This window comes from Euleptes europaea, chromosome 9, assembly GCF_029931775.1.
Source record: "Euleptes europaea isolate rEulEur1 chromosome 9, rEulEur1.hap1, whole genome shotgun sequence".
NCBI classification, from domain to species: Eukaryota; Metazoa; Chordata; class Lepidosauria; order Squamata; family Sphaerodactylidae; genus Euleptes; species Euleptes europaea.
The window spans coordinates 22,655,425-22,677,191 of NC_079320.1; the positions used below are offsets into that span (position 1 = coordinate 22,655,425).

The 21,767-nt window shown below is 45.8% G+C and overlaps 1 protein-coding gene across 4 annotated transcripts in view; it reads right to left on the reverse strand.

Annotated features, from left to right (window-relative positions):
• Positions 1-16,268, reverse strand: part of PPP3CA (protein phosphatase 3 catalytic subunit alpha) — a 269,945-nt gene extending 253,677 nt beyond the window's left edge. For all 4 annotated transcript variants that reach the window (XM_056855980.1, XM_056855978.1, XM_056855979.1 and 1 more), the window contains exon 1: positions 16,203-16,268. In XM_056855980.1, coding sequence (XP_056711958.1) covers positions 16,203-16,260 — 58 coding nt within the window. In that variant the 5' untranslated portion in view covers positions 16,261-16,268. The remainder of the gene's footprint in view (positions 1-16,202) is intronic.
• Between the last annotated feature and the right edge of the window lie 5,499 nt (positions 16,269-21,767).

Sequence of the window (21,767 nt, forward strand, 5' to 3'; positions counted from 1 at the left end):
AAAATAAAAATACAGAATAAGGACTATGCAGCCAACCTACAGATCTCTTCCAAGGGGGCCTTCTCTTAGAATCCTGCTGAAATAACCACCATCCCCACCACTGAGTGGATCATAATAGCCTCAGGAACTGTCCGATTGGAAGAGTAGTAGGAAAAGGCTGTAACCTGTACCAGCCATTAGGGTAGGGAAGAAGAAGAGTTGGGTTTTATACCCCAATTTTCTCTACCTCAAAGTGGCTTACCATTACCTTCCCTTCCTCTCCCCACAACAGACACTTTGTGAGGTAGGTGGGGCTGAGAGAGTTCTGAGAACTGTGACGAGCCCAAAGTCACCCAGCAGGCCTCATGTGGAGGTGTGGAGAAACCAACCCAGTTCACCAGATTAGAGTCCGCCGCTCATGTGGAGGAGTGGGGAATCAAACCCAGTTCTCCAGATTAGAGTCCACTGCTCTTAACCACACCACGCTGACTCTCATAAGAAAACAATACCCAATTTCCCAAGGATAACAAACTAGAAAAAGAGAGGGCTTATTTCCTTATAGTTTTAGTGTGAAAAACCTGAGGGCTTTACAAATATCCACGAAATGCAGCTCTTATCTTTTGAAAATGGTAAGTCAAGGGCAGAAAGAGGTGATTACAAGCAATTGAAACCTGTGCAAATATGTATTCATTCGGGGAAATAAACATAGCCCAGTCTCAAGGTCCCCTTTATTTTGAAAAGTGCACAGTTTCTTGTCCAACAAAACAGCACCAAGCGCAGAAACTCTGTGCGTGGACATCAATATTACCAGAAACTGAGCTCTGAGGGTGTGGATCTTCAATGATATATTTCCCGTTACCAAAAGGTATAAAGGAAGGGTGCACACTAAAGCCCAAAGGCTCCAGAAAGGTAGTCTCTTGGCTAGTTTGGGGGAGGCCCAAGAGGAAGCCATGAGAAACTTCCTGATAAGTGGATGACTAAGCCAGTTCTACTTTCCCTGGAGCCCCCAGATTGAATCCAGTTGGAATTTGCCTTCTCAGGAAGTTGTCGCCCCCAAATTCAAACCTTGCTGAGGAAACAAATGCATACTTTTGGCCTGCAGCCAATGGAAATGTCTGAATGAGTTTTTATCAGAAAACCCTAGACCGGAACATCTACCTCCAATGAAAGTCCCCATGAATCATTGATCAACAGTTCTATAAGGCCTGAGAACTGGGGTGCTTGGGCCACTTGGGGGCTATACAGGGGCAAACTAGCTATTAAGCCAACCAGAAAAATGGGATGATGGCCTGCTCCCCCCTGCCCCGCACTGTGGCCACCCTAGCTCAAAGAGGGGGGGCATGAGTCCCCACTGCTGTGAGTTAGAGCTGCAGAAAAGGAGGCACTTGGCTCAGACTCACTCTGCTCAGTGCCCAGTTAGCCCTGACCTCACCAGAGTGAGAGAGGCACCCAGCCGGCCTACAGGCTTTGTAGGGTGGTGCCTATTTCCAGAGCCATTTCCCCATCTCCAATCTGTGCCTGGGACTATAAAAATGATCTTCACACTGCCTTGTGTTTATAGTCCTAGAGATGAGGGGTACATGGGTGACATACTGCTCCCCCCTCCTGAACACCACTGTGATCAAAACTCAACTCACTCTTCTCCCACATCTGCCAGCCTACTTCTGAAACTTGAGACCCATTTGTTTTGATAGGGGAGAAACAAATTTTCAGTTGTCACGAACCATCTTGATATCTAAAGGAAGAACCTCCTGGTTTAGCGCCCAGGCAGTCTCATCTACCCTTTTAACAGTTCTAACATTCAGATTATCCTTGAGATGCTGAGACCAAACAAAGCTGTCTCTACCCAGTGAATCAGAGAAGATCTTGGCAGCTCACCAGGCCTTCATATTGATGTCAGGCCTTACTAGACCATGATGGTCCCTCAGCCCAGGCAGGAAAGATCAGAGTACAAGCTGCAAAGCTCTAAGCTACAGAAGGTTTACACTGATAGCAATCTGGACCAGGTCTCCTGGCAAAACGTATCTTTGCAACTGATTTCCCACCCTCTCTAGCTTGCATCAGTAGTCAAGACCTCCTTCATAGGCTCCCTGTCCATAGGTCTGACCAGGTTAGGGACCATGACGTGACAGGACAGGTGGATAGAAATCTGAGTCTGAAAGGGGATCAAAATTACTGAAGAGTCCTAGAACGTAGCCGAGTCCAGAGGAAGACTCCTATGCTTCACACCATCACACTGAAGAAACTGCAGAGGGACTGGAGTATTAGATACTTTGTTGACTTCAGCGTCTTTGCCAGAGCCACTGGGGCTTCTACTCTCACTTCCTTCCGATACAGAGCCTTGTATGTCTATGAATTCATACATACCCAGGTGCAGAATCATCTGCAATGTGAGGATCAAACCACTGTTAAAATGTATTTCAGTGCTATTTCCGGATAATATATATGCAAAACGGGGGGGGGGGGGGAGAGAGTGAGAGAGAACCCAGCCTGAAAAAAACAAAAGCTGGGTATCCAAGGTTGAGTGGAAAACATAAAATAATAATAGAGAAATTTTATTTTAAGGTGCTATATAAGGATTAAAAACAGTAAAAATGATAAAACACGGCACAATCTTATAAGGATGATAAACCTATACTGAACGCCAAACATGGCATCTTATAAGGTTGATAAACCTACACTACACGCCAAACACATTTCGGCCAGCAGGCCTTCATCAGTGGTCAAATTAAACCCATATGATGCGTACACAAGTATTATAAATATATCAGCATATGTAGACAACCATATACCAGCCCAGGCTTACATGTAGGGTGTCTGAAAAGATTAAAGGGTGATAACAAATTAGTCTCAATGTAAGCAAATTATATAACTATTAATAGATGTTTAAGATTACTTACTAAATAAATTTCAAGTTGTAAAGCTCTCTAGTTGGAGTGCCTGCAAATTGTTCTTATACTGTAAACCAAGATAAAATAATAGGTTGGCATACCAGATGCATGTGGTAGGTCTGGCAACCTCATGAGATGCCACTGTGCCATGTTTTATCATTTTTAATATTTTAATCCTTATATAGTGCCTTAAAATAAAATATATTTCTCTATTATTATTTTGTCTTTTCCACCCAACCTTGGGTACCCAGCAGTTAGTATGTGGAAACATCTGTCAGTTTTTCAGGGAGGGAGAACAGGTGAAGATATCATCCAGTTATGGACACAGGTACAAGCCTGATTCTCTCAAATAATGTGGTAGATAGTGCTACCTGAAATTTTGTGAAGATCCTGGGAGCCAGCTGCAGGCCCATCTTTTTTTTTGGGGGGGGGGGATACTGGAAAAAATAGGCAAAGTCTCTATACAGGGAACCAGCTTGATTACTCAGATATTTAAAAGGTGTTCATGACATGGACTGTGTGATTGTACTTTTCTGGGTTGCCTATTTATTTATTTAGACTTCTATCCTGCTCTATATCCCAGCCAAAGCCAGGCTCAGAGCGTCTAACATCCATTAAAAACATATACAAGGGCAAGGAGCTGTATCCTACCAATGGCAGAGGGGATACAGGTAGAGTATCCCTTATCTGGAATGCTTGGGACCAGAAGTGTTCCGTATTTCAGATCTTCCCATATTTTGGAATATTTGCATATAGATAATGAGATATCTTAGGGTTTGGACCCAAGTCTAAACACGAACTTCATTTATGTTTTATATACACTTTATACACATGCCTGAATGTAATTTTTTATAATATTTTTAATACTTTTGTGTATTATTAAGCTCTGCTCATGACCTGAGTTCGATCCTGATGGAAGCTGGCTTCAGGTAGCCGGCTCAAGGTTGACTCAGCCTTCCATCCTTCCAAGGTCGGTAAAATGAGTACCCAGCTTGCTGGGGGTAAAGGGAAGATAACTCGGGAAGGCTCTGGCAAACCACCCCATAAACAAACGTTGGGATTTGACATCACCCCATGGGTCAGAAATGACCCGGTGCTTGCACAGGGGACTATCTTTACCTTTAGAGAGAGATTGTGAGTTGGATCCAACCAGCTTTTCCACTAGTGAAAAATGGAAGAGGGGGCTCCCCCCCCCTTTTATTCACCCTTTCCACTGGCTGGATCCAACCCTATGACTCCATGTAATAGACCAGTAGAGCACTAAGAATCTACCAATTCTTGTTACATCAGGCTTGAGAACACCAAGAAGTGCTGGTCAAGGAATCAAATCAGCCAGGTTGGTCCTCTATTTCTGCTTTGTTTTAAAGATAACTGCAGAACTCTACATCTTTAGGAGGTTCCAATTCCACAGAAGCGGTTAAAAATGCTATATTTTAATTCCCTGCTCATATTTACATCAGATCATAAAACTGCAGGTCTTTTATTTGTTTCTTTTCCCAAAGAAGATAATTGAAAACTCAGAAGCTGTTTGACATAAGAAGCAAAACCTGCTTCTTAAAAATCTTTGATCATGTAACCACATAAATAACGTTCTTGGTACATTCTGCCTTGAAGTGGAATCTACCTTTGCAAGCTGTGGGTTCATTCGCCTTTATGAGATCTCTTGAAGGATATGGAAGAGCAATGAATATAGCTTCAACATGATTTATAAGTAACATAGCCATGAGCTTACTTTATCATGTTTGAATACTATCAAGGGCATACTTCCAATTACTAGCTGAATTTTTTCTTTTTAAAAACTGAAATATATAAGCACTGCAACTGCAAAAAAAATAATAATCCAGGAACCAATCTTTTGCACTTAAGAGACTTCATTTTTTCCAGCCATAATTAAACGCAATAAGAATAGACTGAAGAATGCAGAAGCCGAAACATTCCAGTACAAAATAACCCTCTATTACATTCAAAATTACCCAAATTGATTCTTAATCCAGTGGTTCTCAAACTTTTTGAAGTCGGGTTTACTAATGAATGTACTCTACCTTGCATTATACACCCGCAGAGCAATTCTATTCTGCTCCCTATCAAGAACACAAAATGCAAGAACCTCACATGATTTAACAGTGAACATTCATTTCTACAGATCAGCATATGCTCAGTTTTGGCTATTGTCCTGGCAACAGCTACAGCTAATAACTCCAACTGGAGATCAGCAGTTCAGATTCTTCATATGAGATGACTTACTTTTTCTTGTTCTACAATCTACCCCCAGAGTAGGCTACTATGAGGAAATGGCAGCAAATACCTCTTCCTTGGTTGTGGAAAGTGCCTTCAAGTCACAGCCGTAGGGTTTTCAAGGCAAAAGATATTCAGAGGTGGTTTGGTATTGCCTGTCTCATGTGTAGCGACCCTAGACCTCCTTGGAGGTCTCTCATCCAAATACTAACCAGGCCCAACCCTGCTTAGCTTCTGAGGTCTGATAAGATCGAGCTAGCCTGGGCCATATCCTCTTCCTTACCAAGTAAAAACTGAGCAAACGTCAAGTAAACACTCAGTAGTGACCACAGGTCTCTGGCAGGCTTATCTGCCATGTTTCTCAGTGGGTGTGTCAGGCCTGCTGAGAGGGAAGTGGTGGTGCCACCAAGGCTTGAGACACTGGCCTGAATTCTAGGGTCAACATGACAATCACAATATTCCAGAAGGCTTCTTCAGCCTTGGTAGCTTCACTGCCATCTTTCTCAGTGGGCCTGACAGGGATGCTAAGATGGAGACTCCAGGGTTGGCCAAGCCAGTAAAGTTACCATGACAACATCCCAGCTGGCTCCTCAACGGTATGACATACCCTCTGAGAGGGGCGGTTGTAGTGAAGCTGGCAAGACTTGACAGGCTGGCCAGGATGTTCCGTTCAACTACAAAAACGTGGTGAGCCACTTTAAGAAGGTCACAACCCAGTTTGAGAACCATCGCCTTAAGTGGCAATTATTTAGTACTGCTCTCTTACATCCTAAGGACATACATATCCACTAAAACTAGATTCAGTGAAGCTTAATCCACATAGACAAAAACAGAAGGTAGCCATATTTGTTTTTATTAAGACCACCCACAATATCACAAAACAGCAAGCATAATCTTTTAAGGTCCTCAGTACTCTTCATCTAGTTAAATGTTAAGTACAAAGGAGAAGGAGAGGGGAGACGAGACAAAATATGTTTTAAGTCATTTTGGAAGAGGCCAAAAGTCTGCAATTAATCTGCACACTGTACTTAGATGTGGGAGTGGATCACTCTTCTGTGCATGTGTCAAGCAATAAGGAAGTGGGCAATTCGTCACTTTGGTGCCTAGAAATACCACTCATGCAGGAAGTAATGGAAAACAGTTAAGTAGCAACTGCTTTCTACAGCACTCTGCAACTAAGAACAAGCTAATAATTCTAACTGCAAATAATAAGCTTGTGCCAAGTGTTGTGAACTTTAATAGGCCTTTCCTACATTCCCAGAACTGCATGTTTCTATGTTAAAGGGAGTTAAAAAGAAAGACACTGCAGCATAATGGCAAATGCAGCAATTACACAGGTGACATGAGAAATTAGCATTAATTGGCTGGGGCGAAGGGGGAAGAGAAAAAGAAGAAGAATCGGTTAATATAACTGCACAGAACACTTTTGTAGACCGAGATTAAAAAAGCAGGTTCTAGCAGAACATAGATATTTCCAAGCTCATTTAAACATAATTACAAAAGCGCATGCTTTAGACATCTCCCACTGAAGCAGTTTCCAGTTCCAGGTTGCAAACACTGCTTTTAAAGGGGCCAAAAATATTCCCTTCCCCTTAAAAAAAAAAAAAAAAAAACTTTGAGAGAAGATTTACCTTTTATAAATCTTATAATTCTTTTCATACTAGCTAAATTACCAGGATCGACAATTTCATGGTTTTCTATCAATTGGGTGTTCAGAGGAAATGTACCTTTGGAACACCAGTTGATACAGAGTAACAATAAGAGGCAGCTTTTCAGATGAGGGAGTATTTTCTGATGATGACCAAATCCCCCACCCCCAACCAAATCAGCTCTAACAGAAATCAAGCAGGAACTTGATGTACCAACTCTGACTAATTATGTCTTAAGTTTGTAAGCAATACCTACGCATGTTCTTAAATAGGCAGTTATCACATTTTCTTTGCACTGGAGCACTCCATTTCTATGGATTATAGAAACCACATGTTATTTTTCTGCTTTTACAGGAGCAAGATCTTAAATTTTGCAGTCAAATTGTAACTAAAACAGAGACAAGCGCTACCTAAGCAACATTTGAGAAGCCCAGTTACAGCAGCATTCCAACAGTTGTCTTGCCAAATCTAGAATCGTACCCAGTTGTCTTCTTCACAGTCTTGATATCATGTAGCCATTTAGCAGTTATACTGTTTAAAACCAGGAAAAGCAGTCCTTGAGACTCTTGGCAGTGATAAGCAGAGGACTATCCAGCAGTAAGAGGATATTACGTAGCTTCTGAATTAGTCCACTGGTGTTGTGTGCAAGAGTAAGAGTTTTATTTAATTGGCAGGCATGCAGAATAACCTAATGGAGCTTGCTGGTCTGAACCAAACCTGCCTCAAAGACATATTTCACAAAACTGGCAAAGCAAATGCATCTGCTCTTTGCCTTGCTTACACAAACAAAACACAAAAAAACTTTTTAAAAAATCACCCCATACAGGCAAGGTGGAACTATGAAAATGGTACTGTCATGCTACCTTGGAATTTCCAAATGTTCAGAGAATAAGTACTTCAGACAGCCATCTAAGGTTCATGATCTCACAGTGGCCCACCAACTCCAAAAAGATGTGACACTTCCTTGTAATCCAAGAGTCCAGTAGTTTACCTTATAGGGAGGCAGTAATAGCATCACAACTCTTTCTGTTACATTTAAATTTCTTACTTTTTTAAATACCCTGACCTCTTTCTTGCGAGGGAGATATGTGGTCTACTTGTTGTCTAATAGGTAACAATAAAAAGCCCTTTCACGTCTTTTTATGAGTTAGGGAATCCTTCATGCACCCTAGGGAAACTGATGCCACCAAACTCTGCTAGACAGTATTTGTAGTCTCCCACAAGGTTATGTTAAAGCCAGGCAAGCAGGTAAATGTTTAACAGAGCAATCCTAAACAGGTCCACTCAGAATCCTACTAAGGTCTCGATCAGTGGTGGCAAACCTATGGCATGCGTGCCAGAGGGGGCACGCAGAACCCTCTCTGTGGGCACGCATGCAGTCGCCCCAGCACATCTGTGTGTGTGTAAAGTGCCGTCAAGTCGCAGCCGACTTATGGCGACCCCTTTTGGGGTTTTCATGGCAAGAGACTAACAGAGGTGGTTTGCCAGTGCCTTCCTCTGCACAGCAACCCTGGTATTCCCTGGAGGTCTCCCATCCAAATACTAATCAGGGCCGACCCTGCTTAGCTTCTGAGATCTGAGGAGATCAGGCTAGCCTGGGCCATCCAGGTCAGGGCCCAGCACATCTAGAGAGTTGCAAATCCAAGGCGAAACCTCCCATGTGTTTTGGTCATTTGGTCCCTCCCCTCACCCACTGGCCGTGCTAAGACCCTGAGGGATCCGCCTGGGCCTGCTTCCCGCCTTCCTTTCCCCCCTGCTTCCCAGAGCCTCCCAATGGGCCTCTGAGCGGCCTCGGAGCAGCAGCAGCAGGCAGCAGCGGGGCGGGCATGGAGCGGCGAAGCCGGAGGCTGCTGCTGCCACTGCTGCTGGCCGCCCTGGCTAGTGCGCAGAACAAGAAGTACAGCTTCTGTGGCTTCCCGGCGGCCAAGCTGTCACCGCTGCAGCATGCCTACACCTACGTGCTGGAGCAGTAAGAGGGCAAGAGCTGGAAGGAGAGCATCTGAGCCCTGGAGGCCAGCCTGCGCCTCCACCACCTGCTGCGTGACAGCGAGGTGCATTGCTACCAGGAGTGCGCCAGCGATGGCGTCGAGGCGCTGGGGGAGCCCTGGCTCAGGGAGCTGGCCTTTGGAGAGCCAGGCCCCGGTGCTGTGCCAGACGAGGGACTGGCTGAGCTGGAGCTCTTCGGGAGCATCCTGCGGCATGCCTCCTGCCTGGGGCTCTGCAAGCGCGGCCTGCCCGTCTTCCAGCTCTGCTACCAGCCAGCCGAGACCCTGCGCGACTTCCAGCGACACACCCCTTACCTGTACCTGCACTGCACGCTCTATAAGGTGAGGGGCATGCCCTTCGGAGACCGTCCGGCCGTGCGATCCTGTGCAGAGTGACTCCGCTAGCATGGGATGAAGAGGGGATGTTAATTTATGGGTTGTTTTTTTAAACGAAAACCTCAGTATTCAGGTTAAATTGCCGTATTGGCAGTTTGCAATAAATGAGTGGGTTTTGGGTTGCAGTTTGGGCACTCGGTCTCTAAAAGGTTCGCCATCACTGCCCTAGGGGAAACCCAGATTTTCCAGGAAGGTACATCTCAGTAAGAAAGCAAGTAACTGTAGATATATTTCCTTTCAACACAGCTTGCCCTAAGCTACCAACCTTCCACATGAGAGCTTGAGTGTGTTCTTGAGCACCCTCTCAGTTCACAGAGAGCCCCAAAAAGACCCACCCAGTGCTTTCGATGAGCCAATGGTTCACACTAGCACATGGACACCACATTAGAGTACATTCTGCAGCCTACATATCACACACAGGAAGAATTAACTGCAAGAATATCACAAGCTATTGCCCTAGTGAACACAAGAACCATCACTGCTTTTAAAGCTTTATTTGCTTCGCTACATCAAAAAAGGCAATTTTGCAAAATACTCAGCGGGGGCCCTAGAGATCCCAGTTTCTGCATCATAATTGCCCCAGGAATTCTCCTCCTCCCAATGCCGAATGTTCAACTGTTGATAAACAAATATCATTGCCAACAAGGTTAAAAAATGTAATGTACTGTTGTTGTGGTTCAGATATTTGTTAAAAGTAACAAGCACCAGGTCATTATTGACCCATGAAGTGACATCACATCCTGATGTTTCCTAGGCAGACTATGTTTACAGGGTGGTTTGCCATTGCCTTCCCCAGTCATCTTCCCTTTACCCCCAGCGAGCTGGGTACTCGTTTTACTGACCTCGGAAGGATGGAAGGCTGAGTCAGCCTTGAGCCGGCTACCTGAAACTGACTTCTGTCACGATCGAACTCAGGTTGCTTGGACTGCAGTACTGCAGTTTACCACTCTGCACCATGGGGCTCATATATTTGTTAGCAGATATTTATGTTACCACAGAAATGTCAGCTGCACAGAAGTTTCAGTAAGAAAAGAAAAAGATAATTTCCAAAAAGTGATGGCTTTGCCACTTGACACGATCAACCCTGAATTTCATGTCCCTCAATGTGTGCGACGGGGGGCGTGGGGTAGCATATACTGCATTTAAGTCAATACTGAGACAATGGTTGTGTGCAATACATAAATGGGGACTATCAGCAAGGCGGAGGAAGAACATATTAAAAGCTCATCCTCATTCCATCTGCTGTGTAGTTCAGGATGTTCTTACACTTCATTCAGACAGTGTACAAAACTGATAAACTATCAGCTAACAGATTATTGGAGCTATCTTAAACAGTGCTGTAACGTTTATTTTAATACTCTCATTTTTAAAGGCACAAACACTTCGATTTGCCAAGGGGTTAGATCCAACCAAATTTTCCACCAGTAAAGAGGGAGGAGCCTTCTGACCATCAAAAAGGTTATGCTGGGACCCACATGGACAAAGGCCATGCAGAAGAAGGGCTGCAAGAAGGAGAGGAATTGAGATAGAACAGAATAACTGGCTGGATCCAGCCCCTTTATTGAAAAATGGGCCACAAAATAACCGTATCATGAATGAAAGTCAGTTCTGTTTAATCAAAAATTCATGTAAATTAAAATGCAAAACATAGTATTTTGTACATACTACTGTAACAAGCTGTACACTAGTACTCTAGTTCAAATCTTACTACAGTCACAAGTGGCCAGATTTCAAAGAAAGTTATACAAAAGGCTACGGCTCTAGATCTAGAGTCTAGCAGACCAGACAGCTTCTTCAGAAGAACCTCTGTAACTGTTTGAATACACTTCCTTTAGAAGAATTAGTCATGTGGCAAGGTGATTTAATAAGCCAGCAACCCACGGCATGAGGTTTGGAAGAAAGCTGAAACTGAAGTGCTTCCTAGGCGGGGGAGAGCGGGGTAGAAAGTTGAACTAATAATCTGTTCCTGGGTAAGTTTTGGTGCTACATGCAACCAAATACATGTACATTTTCATGAAGTTGCTAAGAATCAAATAAAGCAAGATAGTTTTCTGTCAGTTTTTTGTTTGTGTATACTCTTCTTTCAATGCCCAGTACAAACATGAAACTTACTTGGCCAGCGGACACCACACAAAGTAATTGTGAAACCCACTGTTTAGGAAGCTTTAATAAAATCCCTGAAACTGACAAAGCATGGTTTGCAATCGACTAGCAAATTAGATTCACTACCATGGTTTGATCTGAAGTGGTTAGGCAAGCCATTGTGCTACATGTGGACAGGCACAGTGGTTGAATTGACAAACTGGATTTAGCTCCAACTGCTCCAACTCCAGGCACATTCATTCCAGCCTCCATGGTGCACTAACAGAACAAAGTAGACCAAAAAAAGCACACAACGTCTAATTGGACGGCTGGAAGTTCAAACCATGGCTATCACAATGGTTTTCATTGTTTGACTTGAACCGTAGCTACTCTAGGTAAATAAAATAAAAGCCTTATTCACTTGCAAAAAAAAAAATCACAGATTTCACATCAACCCAGCAATAAGCTTACAGCTTCAGCAATAGGAGGGTGGGATATAAATTGAAATAAATATCTATATCTTTAGAAGGACCCCATCCCCAATAGCATTTCTCCAGAGCAATTCCAACTAACATAGTTGGGATTTAGGATTAAAAAGGAATAGCCACTGCTGCATTAAATAATCTTCCTCCAATGTCTCCACCCCTTACTGTAGGCCCTCAGAGGATAAATTGTGTGTGGGGGGGAGGGGTGGTTAGATTCATGCTTTAAAACAAAACCCAGTATGTTGAATACCATCTTGCAAAATGGGTTTTTAAGAGCTGCAGGGGGGGGGGAGATAAACCACATTCTGAAGATGTCTTCTTTAAAAAAGAAAGTAAGTGACTATGAAGTGATGCTTCCACTTTGTACAACACACAAAAAGACACATAACATGAGTTTGAGGTGTTATACTCCACGCCTACTGTGTCCTTTCAAACTCCCCCCTCCAACATCTATTCCAGCACTACCACTGTCTAGTAGCTTCAGGAATGTATATTTTAAAATATCACTCAAGATGTGAAGGCCTCTACTGTACACAGGTTACAATTCATACAAAAGGTAACCAATGTCACAAGACTATTAGAAACATCCAAAATGCCCCTGCATGAAAACATTTTACTTCCATTGTCATGCACTAAACACAGCCTACCTTTCATAGTTATCCACTAAGTGTCAGGAACATAATCTTTAAGAATGCGAGCATTTTTCACCCCCTCAAACCCACCACTAGCAATTATATAACAGTGCCTACCTAGAAGTTACACTGAAACATGAATTCTTGTTATAACAAAACACCTCCAGTCTTCTGCTGGGTAACTGTGAATTTTTCAAAAGTTAACAATATCTTAACACTTTCTTCTTTCCCCCTCCTTTCTGAAACAGGAAAATTCCTGGGCAGTTTTCGCCTGTGATAGCCACAAAAATCAAAGCCAAGTCACAGTGTGTTTGCACTGGATTTTCATTCCCCCCCCAATTTATGTCCTTAATATCTGACCTGATAAAAGATCTATTTTTGCTACTGTTAATAAGGTTAACATGATTCATATAAGAATTGCAGTGGGAAGAAAATGGGGAAAATATGTTCCTATTTGTTTTTAAACAACCCATGTACAGTTTAACATATGCAAAAATATTCCAAACCAGACCTTCAGGAAGATACCCCAAACAGAAAGAAATTCCCTTATACATACTGAGGTCCAATTTACATTTTTTAAAAATGGGTACTTCCTTCTGAATAAATATGAACAGGTTCAGGGTGCAATCCACGCATACATAAACTAGATTTTTCAATATTGAGCCAAGAACGTTATGGTTGGGAAACTGCATTTGATTTATTAGCCGGGGGGTAAGGCTTGTTCCAATTTTTCTTCATTTTTGCATTAGAACAGTGAAAATGAAATTTAAGCACTTTAATAGGCCTATCCTAATACTAGTATTAGTGTGCATTATTCTTCCTAGCCTCTCCATTTAATACTCTCAAACTGGTTAAATGCTCAGTTTAAAAAGTAAAATGTTTAAATTATTCTGTATCTTACTGACAAAATGGTGACATGTATTCTGCCCTCCTCCAACTGGGCCAGTTGAATAAAGATGGTGAATGCAATTTACATCAAGTTCTGTTACTTGAATAGTATGTCACGCAAGAGGCAAAGATGACCAAGATACTACTTGTTTAACAAACTATGCAACTCTCACTTTGTTTGGTATAATAACAAAAGCTTAGATGAGCTGCAGGCCATGTGTTTGTTATTGTGGTGTGAATACTGATGTCTTTGAAAGCCAAATAAACAATTAGATACAAAAGTTAGCATTTCCCTGTATGTTTTTTTTTTTTTGCAAAGTCATGTCACTCTCACAAAACCTCAAGTCATTTACTACTGAGTTCACTTGTCCTAATGTGGAAATGTAATAGGTCAAGACCTAAAGTTTACTTAATTTGTTTACAACTAGATTTAAAGGGGATGGCCCCCAAGTAAGAATGTGTTAGGATTGCAGCTCAAATATTTTCATAGGCAGATAAGTAGAAAGCCAGATGCTAAGTCAATTCTCATCCTTATCAAGTCAGATTTTCCAATGGAGAATTCCTCTAGGATTTACTCTTAAACTTCATGGTAGCCTCCACACTTAAAGTCTCTCCATCCAACTCCACTTTGCAACATTATGGATCGTTGTCAAAAAAAAAAAAAGAAAGAAAGAAAGAAAAAGAAACTAACATGCAATGCCATAATCAAATTTCAACACTTTCGACTTATTGTGATACCATACCCAAACCAAAATGGGAACCATTAGGTGATGCGACAAATGTTTTCGGTGGCCTGATGCCACCGCAGGCCTATTTGAAGAAAGCCCCATTGCATTCACTAAGGCTTGTTCTCAAGTAAGCCCACATAGGATTACAGTCATATTTTTCCTGTTGTCCAAGACTGTATTCCAAGAATATGTACAAAATTAAAATGCCACAGATGCCTTGCTTAAAAAATGTGCATGCACCATTCATACTTTGTATTCCAACAGCACATTTTAAACAACCTGGCTTGCAAAGACCTATTTATATAACAAGCTTACTCTTAATAGGCTGATCCTATGCATGTTTCTTTCGTTTCAGATCCCCCCAATTTCAATAGGCCTTTCACCTTAAAATGCACTTCGAATCACAAACTATGGAACCTTGCATCATTAAAACAAATGGAAGTGTTGCCAATGGCCTCAGTAGGAAGTTAATTCCTCCCCCCCCCCCTTACAATTCTGAACTCACATACTTGGAAGATGATTGAAATTAGAGGAACTTACTTTTCAAAGTAAACATGTTGAGAATCAGCCTGCAAGACAGCAATCCCAATCATATTTACTTGGAATAAAAATTGTGTTAAACCAGTAGGATTTTTGGAATAAAGGTGACTAGAACTGGTAAAATTACATTCATCTGTAGTTTTTCGCATAGCCATATTTAGCTTTTTCCACAATGCACACATGTACACAGCTAACCAGAAATAAGGGAAAGGATTTCCAATGGGTTCTCAGAATGCCTTTTATCTTAAATAGCTCACGTTAAAAGCTGTGTTCAAAAAATCCCACTCAGACACACACACATTCATGGACAGCCCCTGCCAAATATGTCTGCTAAATAGTTTAACATCGAATTGAGGCAGACCACTGACAGAAACAGAACCCAGAAAAGGGAGGATGGAAGAAACAGTTTATTGTTCTCCTCTGTGCTCTGGTTGCTGGAGGAATTATAGCGGCAGCGCATCCGCACTCATCCCTTTCAATCCCAACCGTTAGGAGATCCTGGATCAGTCATCAGTCCTCGCCCATGAAAGGTCTGGATCCAGCTCGTGCCAGAACGGGATCCTTCAAGGATCCCTGGTTGCTGCAGAGCTTCCCCCTCCGCTTCCACGCCAGCAATGGCTGGGGGAAACCAGACAAAGGGGAGGAAAGCCGGAAGAGCCGCGCTGTATACAGGTGGATCCTGTGCCCCTCCCCTGGAAAGAGGGAAGTGGGCCAAAAAGGAGGGGCAAGGGCACCCCCCCTCTGCCGCCCCCACCACGCATCAGCCGCCACCTCCGGGTTGCCTCGCACCAAGCTGCATGTCAGTGCGAGAAAAGGGGAAAGGAAAGCAATGGTGTGTGTGTGGGGGGGGGTGCGGTGGAGGGAGCTGTCAAAACCCTGAAACACACACACACACACACACACACTGTGCTCTAGGCTGCGACGCATTTCCAGGGACGGATCTCGCGCAGAGCCGGGGCGGGGGGCTGCGCCCCCAAGGTGGTCGGAGGGAAGGTGGAAATGCCCTAAGGAAGGAACTGGAGAGAAAGGGAGTGGGTGGGGAGAGAAAACGGAGATCTGCTGCGCTTCCCTCCTCCTCCTCCTCCGGATCTTCCAGCCGCAAAGCGAGGGGTTTCCTTCTCCTCCCTCCCAGCCCGATCTGCCTCTCGCGAGCCGCGTGCAGTCACTCGAGGCACGGGGGGGGGAGAGAGGGGGGGAGAGAGGGGGGGGAGAGAGGGGGGAGGGAAAGTGCTGCAATGTAGCGAGCGAGAAAGACCGCGAGAAAGGGGCAGCGGCAGCAGGAGGATCCGGGGGAGAGCGCGCGAGTCCAGCCCCGGGGGGGGGCAGCCCGAAAGGGACCCCCCCCCGGGTCCGAAGCGACGCCTCGCACCCAGGCACCCACGCACCCCCCCCTCCCAGCCCTTGAGCAGCCCTCCCCCTCCGTTACAGCGGCAGCTTCCTGCTGGATCCGTGCAGCCCCCCCCCGGCGCCCCCGTCGTCTCATCCTCCCCCCACCCCTCTCGCCCGCACGCCTCCCTCCCCCTCAACAAGTCCTGCCGCTTTCGCAACCGCGGTGAAGACACGCGAACGCCCCGCCGAAGCGCGCCCTGCCCTCTCCAATCTCTCTCTCCCCCATCCCCCCCCCGGGCCAAGGCGCAAAGGGGGAGGGGAGACCCGTCTGGCCGCCCGAAAGAAGCCGGGGGGGGGCGGCGGAGGCCCCGCTCACCTCTTACCTTTCACCACCCTCTCCGTCGTCGACAACTTCGGGTCCAGCGCCTTGTGTTCCGACATGTCCGGGCGCCTGGGGAGGGGAGGCGGAGGGGAGGCAGGCAGGCAGGCAGGCAGCGGCCGGGCTCTCGTCTCCCCGCACCCAGCTGGAGGCGGCGGCTGCACCAAGCCCCGCTGAGCGCGCGACGTCCCCGTCCCCGGGAGGGCTCCGCTGCGGCTCCACCCGACGCCTCTCGCCTCCTGCCGCCGACGACGCCGCCGCTCCTGGCCCTTCTGCTGTGCCGCCGCCGCTCCTCCTCCAGATTTTTTTACCCCCCCTTCTCGATGTCAATCACGCCTCGCCTTTATTAGAATTAATGGCCAAGAGAATGGACGGGGCGGAGGGAAAACTGCAGTTTTTTTTAAAAAAAAAGAAAGAAAGAAAAAGAAGGGGGGGTTGCAGCGAAAGGAAGGTTAGAAGGCGAGCATGACGCGCGGCTGCAGAAACGCACGAGCCCCACAAGCCCAGAGCAGCCGCCGCTGCTGCTCCAGCTCCTCCTCCCGCCGCTGCACGGGACCCGTGGCTTTACTCCTTCCCCCTCCTCCTCTCTTCCTCCTCCTCCTCCTCTCCCAGCGCCGCCGCCCTCCCTTCCCGGGGTCTCTCCTTTCACTCACGCGGCCCCAACCACTAGCGCGGCGCTCGGGCGGAGGCGCAGCCTACCCTCGCCGCCGGAGCCTCGCCCTCCCCGCCGCCCAAAACGCCAGCGCCGCCGCCATTGGCTCCGGCCCAGCTGCCAATCACTGTCAAGGGAGCGGACGCCCCTGGAAACTCCTCGCTTCTCCCGCCTCCTCCTCCTCTCCCCCCCCCTTTCCTTTTCTCAGGTGTTTGCAGCCGCGCGCGCCGGCCCCGCACCTTTCAGGATTGGGCAGCGGTTGCCGGCGGGGAGGGAGCCCTGCTGTTGCTGCTCCGCCAACGCGGGCAGAAATCGCAGCGGTGCCAGGGGGCGGGGGGAAGGCTGAGGGGGGCGGGGGGAAGGCTGAGGGGGGCGGGGGGCATCTTTTCCCCCCGGGGTGCTTGTGAGGGATTGGCTGGGCGAGCGGCTTAGAGGAACCGGGCGCCCCCGGCGAAGGGTGGCTTCGGGGCCCCGGTTTCCTTGCGCCCTTCGGCGGCGTCTCGCCAGCCCGCTAAGCCCGAGCGCATCTCATTAGAGGGCGGGGGCGGTCTCGGCTTGTCAGGCACTGGAGCCGCTCGCTTGGCTGCAGAGCGAACAGGGAAAGGCTCCCGGGCGAGGAAGGAGCGCGCCTGCGTGTCCCTTGCAGCAGCAGCAGCTCCAGACACGTCTCTCTATGCAGGGCTGCGGCCGACCTGAGCAGCGCGGGGTGGGGTGGAGGTTGGGGCTGTATGCTGTCCTTCTGGTCTGGGGCCTTGACTAGACTCCCCTTACCACTCCGCAGAATAGAGCGATTTCTCCCCCTCGTCCACCTTCAGTTCTCGTTTTCCTTATTTTTTTTTTGGGTGGAGGAAAAGGAGGAGGAGTGGGAAGGGGGAGAGGGGCTTTTCTTCCCCCTTCTCTCTTAAGGCCATTTATGCATGGGAGGTTTTGCCTTGGGGCGAAAACGCATGGGAGGTTTTGGCTTGGATTTGCCACTCGGTCTAGATCAGTGGTTCCCAACCTTTTTTTGACCAGGGGCCACTAGGACTTTTTTGTTTGGTGCAGGGACCCCAAGGTTCAAAATAAAAATTCAGAGAATTTGAAAATAAACTTTAATCATAACTGTTAAACATTAAACTTAGAATAATATTTGAATATATATATTTTTTTTTTAAATCGAGAACTTTTAATTGAAAATATTAATTTATTATGGGTTTATAACTTTGTTTTGCGGACCTTAATTTAGGTCTCGCGGACCCCTGGGGGTCCACGGACCCCTGGTTGGGAACCAGTGGTCTAGATGCACATTTTCCCCATCTGAATTCTCAATACTCTGCATGGGGGCTTATTTTTTAGTTTTGAGAATTTGGATGGGGGAAGTGTGCATTTAGAGAGTGGCAAGTCCAAGGCTAAAATGACTAAACTGAGGCTATCGTGTTTTGGCCACGTCATGAGACGACAAGAGTCACTGGAAAAGACAGTCATGCTGGGAAAAGTTGAGGGCAGCAGGAAAAGAGGAAGACCCAACAAGAGGTGGATTGACTCAATAAAGGAAGCCACAGCCTTCAATTTGCAAGATCTGAGCAAGGCTGTCAAAGTTAGGACATTTTGGAGGATTTTCATTCATAGGGTCGTCATGAGTCGGAAGCAACTTGACGACACTTAAAACACACACACACACAAGTCCAAGGCAAAACCTCCTATGCATTTTCGCCCTTGGATTCTCCACTCTCTAGGTGCACATTTTCTCCATCCGAATTCTCAAAAGTCTGCATGGGGTCTTATTGTTGAGTTTTGAGAATATGGATAGGGAAAATGTGCATCTGAAGAGTGGCAAAACCTCCCATGCGTAAATGGCCCCTATCTCTCTTCCTTTTTATTGTGAAACATGAAAGACCAGGCCGGGGTGACTGTCTCAAAATCTTCCAAACTAAAGCCGTGAGGCTTTAGGTGGGTTAACAAGTAACGCCAACATCTTTTAGGAAGGAAGAATGTCTGGACATAGCTTTTGAGGGTACTGTGGAATTGACAGGAAGTAGGAGAGAAAGGTGAAAATCATATGTACATTGTAGCCAGTTATCTTAGAATTACAGAGGTGGGAAGTGCAAATATATTTATTGTACATGACAAAAAAAATCGCGTGAGAACTCTGGCATGGAAAGGTTTCAACTGGTCTGTTTATAATGGGAATTATAAACCTGTGTTGGTGAACTGGGTATATAAATACCCCCCCTTCGAGCCCTCATTAAAAACATTCACCTGTAACAAGAGAACTGCTTTTTTAGTGCCTTCGTTTTTTCCCAGTTTAATATTTTTAGAACTTGAATGTTTTATGGAGATTTTTAATGAAATTATATGTTTTTATATGTTGCTAGCTGCCCTAAGCCCGGCTTTGGCCAGGAATTGGGGGCAGGGTACAAATTGAATTAATAAATATGTTTGGTCAAGTCACAACCGATTTATGGTGACCTCAGCAAGGGGCTTTAAAGGCAGATGAGAAGCAGAGGGGCCAACCCTGCTTGGTTGTGATAGAAACTGCTGTAAAGTCGCAGCCAACTTAAGGCAACCCTGTAGGGTTTCCAAGGCAAGAGACATTCAGAGGTGGTCCCCCATTGCCTGCCTCTGTGTAGCAACTCTGCACTTCCTTGGTGGTCTCCCATCCACATACTAACCAGGGCTGACTCTGCTTAGCTTTTGAGATCTGGTGAGATCAGGCTAGCCTGGGAAGTCTAAGTCAATACAGTGGTGTACAAGGATGTTGCTGTGTAATGTGGGTTGAGTGTGAGCCTTGTTTGAATATTGCTGTCGTGGCTTAGGAACTTCCTTGGCATTTCTTGGTCCCATGTCAAGAGTGTAGAAGAGCCCTTGTATGGTACATTACTAAGTATGGGAAGGACTTTTTTGGCAGGGGAGCATTTAAATATGTTATTTGCTTTCCTTCTCTCTTGCAGTCTACAAGGGTACAATGTGTGTGTAAGCCAAGGTACTTACAGGATTTGTGAAGCCCACCAAAAAAGGTAGTGCAGTCCTGCAGCCACTCAGGGGGGAGTTCCTGGGGCGAAAGTGTTGTGGAAGCTGCCTAAAGGCAGATGCATCCCCAGGAACACCCCCCACACACACACACACCCACACACAAACACACACACACTACATGGCTGCACTGGCGGTGGGGACTGCCGGTGTGTTTGCCCGCTCGCTGGCGTAGGTGCCACCTTATTCCATGATAAGTTTCGTGATAAGCCAGCATGGTGTAACGGTTAAGAGCGGTGGTTTGGAGTGGTGGACTCTAATCTGGAGAACCGGGTTTGATTCCCCACTCCTACACATGAAGCTAGCTGGGTAACCTTGGGCTAGTCACAGCTCTCTTGGAGCTCTCTCAGCCCCACCTAACTCACAGGGCATCTGTTGTGGGGAGGGGAAGGGAAGGTGATTGTAAACCGATTTGATTCTCCCTTAAGTGGCAGAGAAAGTCGGTAAATAAAAACAAACTCTTCTTCTAAATTGGCACCTATGCCAGCATGGGGTCACGCCGGCTCCTCAGGAGCTTCAGCCCCCCCCTTCAGGGATGGTCTCTTAAAGTAGCATATTTTCCTGACTTTTTTTGGGGGGGGGGGGTAATTTCCTAAGTTATATTCTTTGGCATGCCTGGGGAGTTTCCCAAGTATATAGAGCCTCCTCCCTTGTCTGTGGGTATTTTTGCTGCTTTCATGGTTGTTATATCCAGTGATGCTGCAGGAGCCTTTTGCCCACCTGGGGTGCAAGTATTCTGGACCCTGTAACTTGTATGCAGATTTCATCGGGGCTGCTGGTGGTAAGTGGTTAAGGATTTGCAGCCTTAATCGCTGGAGGCTTTTCATAGCAGATTAGCAAGGCACAGGTGCACAATATGTTGGATGCCACCAGAAACAATATGTTTGTACACTGTACTCCCAGAATATGTATATAAACTCCAGGAATCAGAGGAGATTTGGGGGTGGGGGTTGAAGGTTTGGACTATTTGGGGCTCCAGTTTGGTTTGAATCCATAACATTTTAAATTAAGGCCTCCAAGATTTTCCAAAATAGTCAAAGCATCATTAGTTATTTTGAATCACTTAATCTGGGATTAATTTCCTAGGTGGGTCTTTTCTGTGATGTAAGGTTGGATTAAGGATGGCTTAGTCTGTATTAAGTGTAATAGAGCTAAACTTGCAGGAAGTACTGTACTCTTAATTCAAACTTAAACCTTTCTCTGTTCGGCTGTCGCCAACATATATTATAAAGATTCACACTAGCAGACACTATGGACTGTTATGAAATTATATTGACCCCTGTGTGTGTCTTCTTCAGTACAGAAGTGTATACTTAAGAACTTAAGAAAACCCACGCTGGATCAGACCAAAGTCCATCAAGTCCAGCAGTCTGTTCACACAGTGGCCAATCAGGTGCCTCTAGGAAGCCCACAAACTGCAGCAGCATCCTGCCTGTATTTCATAGTACCTAATATAATGACTACACTCCTCTGATCCTGGAGATAATAGATATGCAGCATGACTTGTACCCATTTTTACTAGTAGCCATGAATAGCCCTCTCCTCCATGATCATGTCCACTACCCTCTTAAAGCCTTCCAAGTTGTCAGCCATCACCACATCCTGGGGCAGGGAGTTCCACAAATTGCAGGAGCACTCAAATGTTGACCTCTGAACAGCATGAGAAGTATCCAGCTGTCCTCGACGAGGGACAGAGCCAGATGTTCCACGAGTTGAGGGCAGCAACGGTTCCATCATAACTGCCTCCCTGCTCCATCTTCTGTTCCATCTTTCCTGTCTGTGTGGGTACCAGTGCTCTAATAAATGGCACCATATAGATTTCTGATTAATCTGTAATGTTTAGACTTTATTAGATTTTAAAGATAATTTATTGTGCATTATGATGCTATTGTTTTAAATCGTAATCTT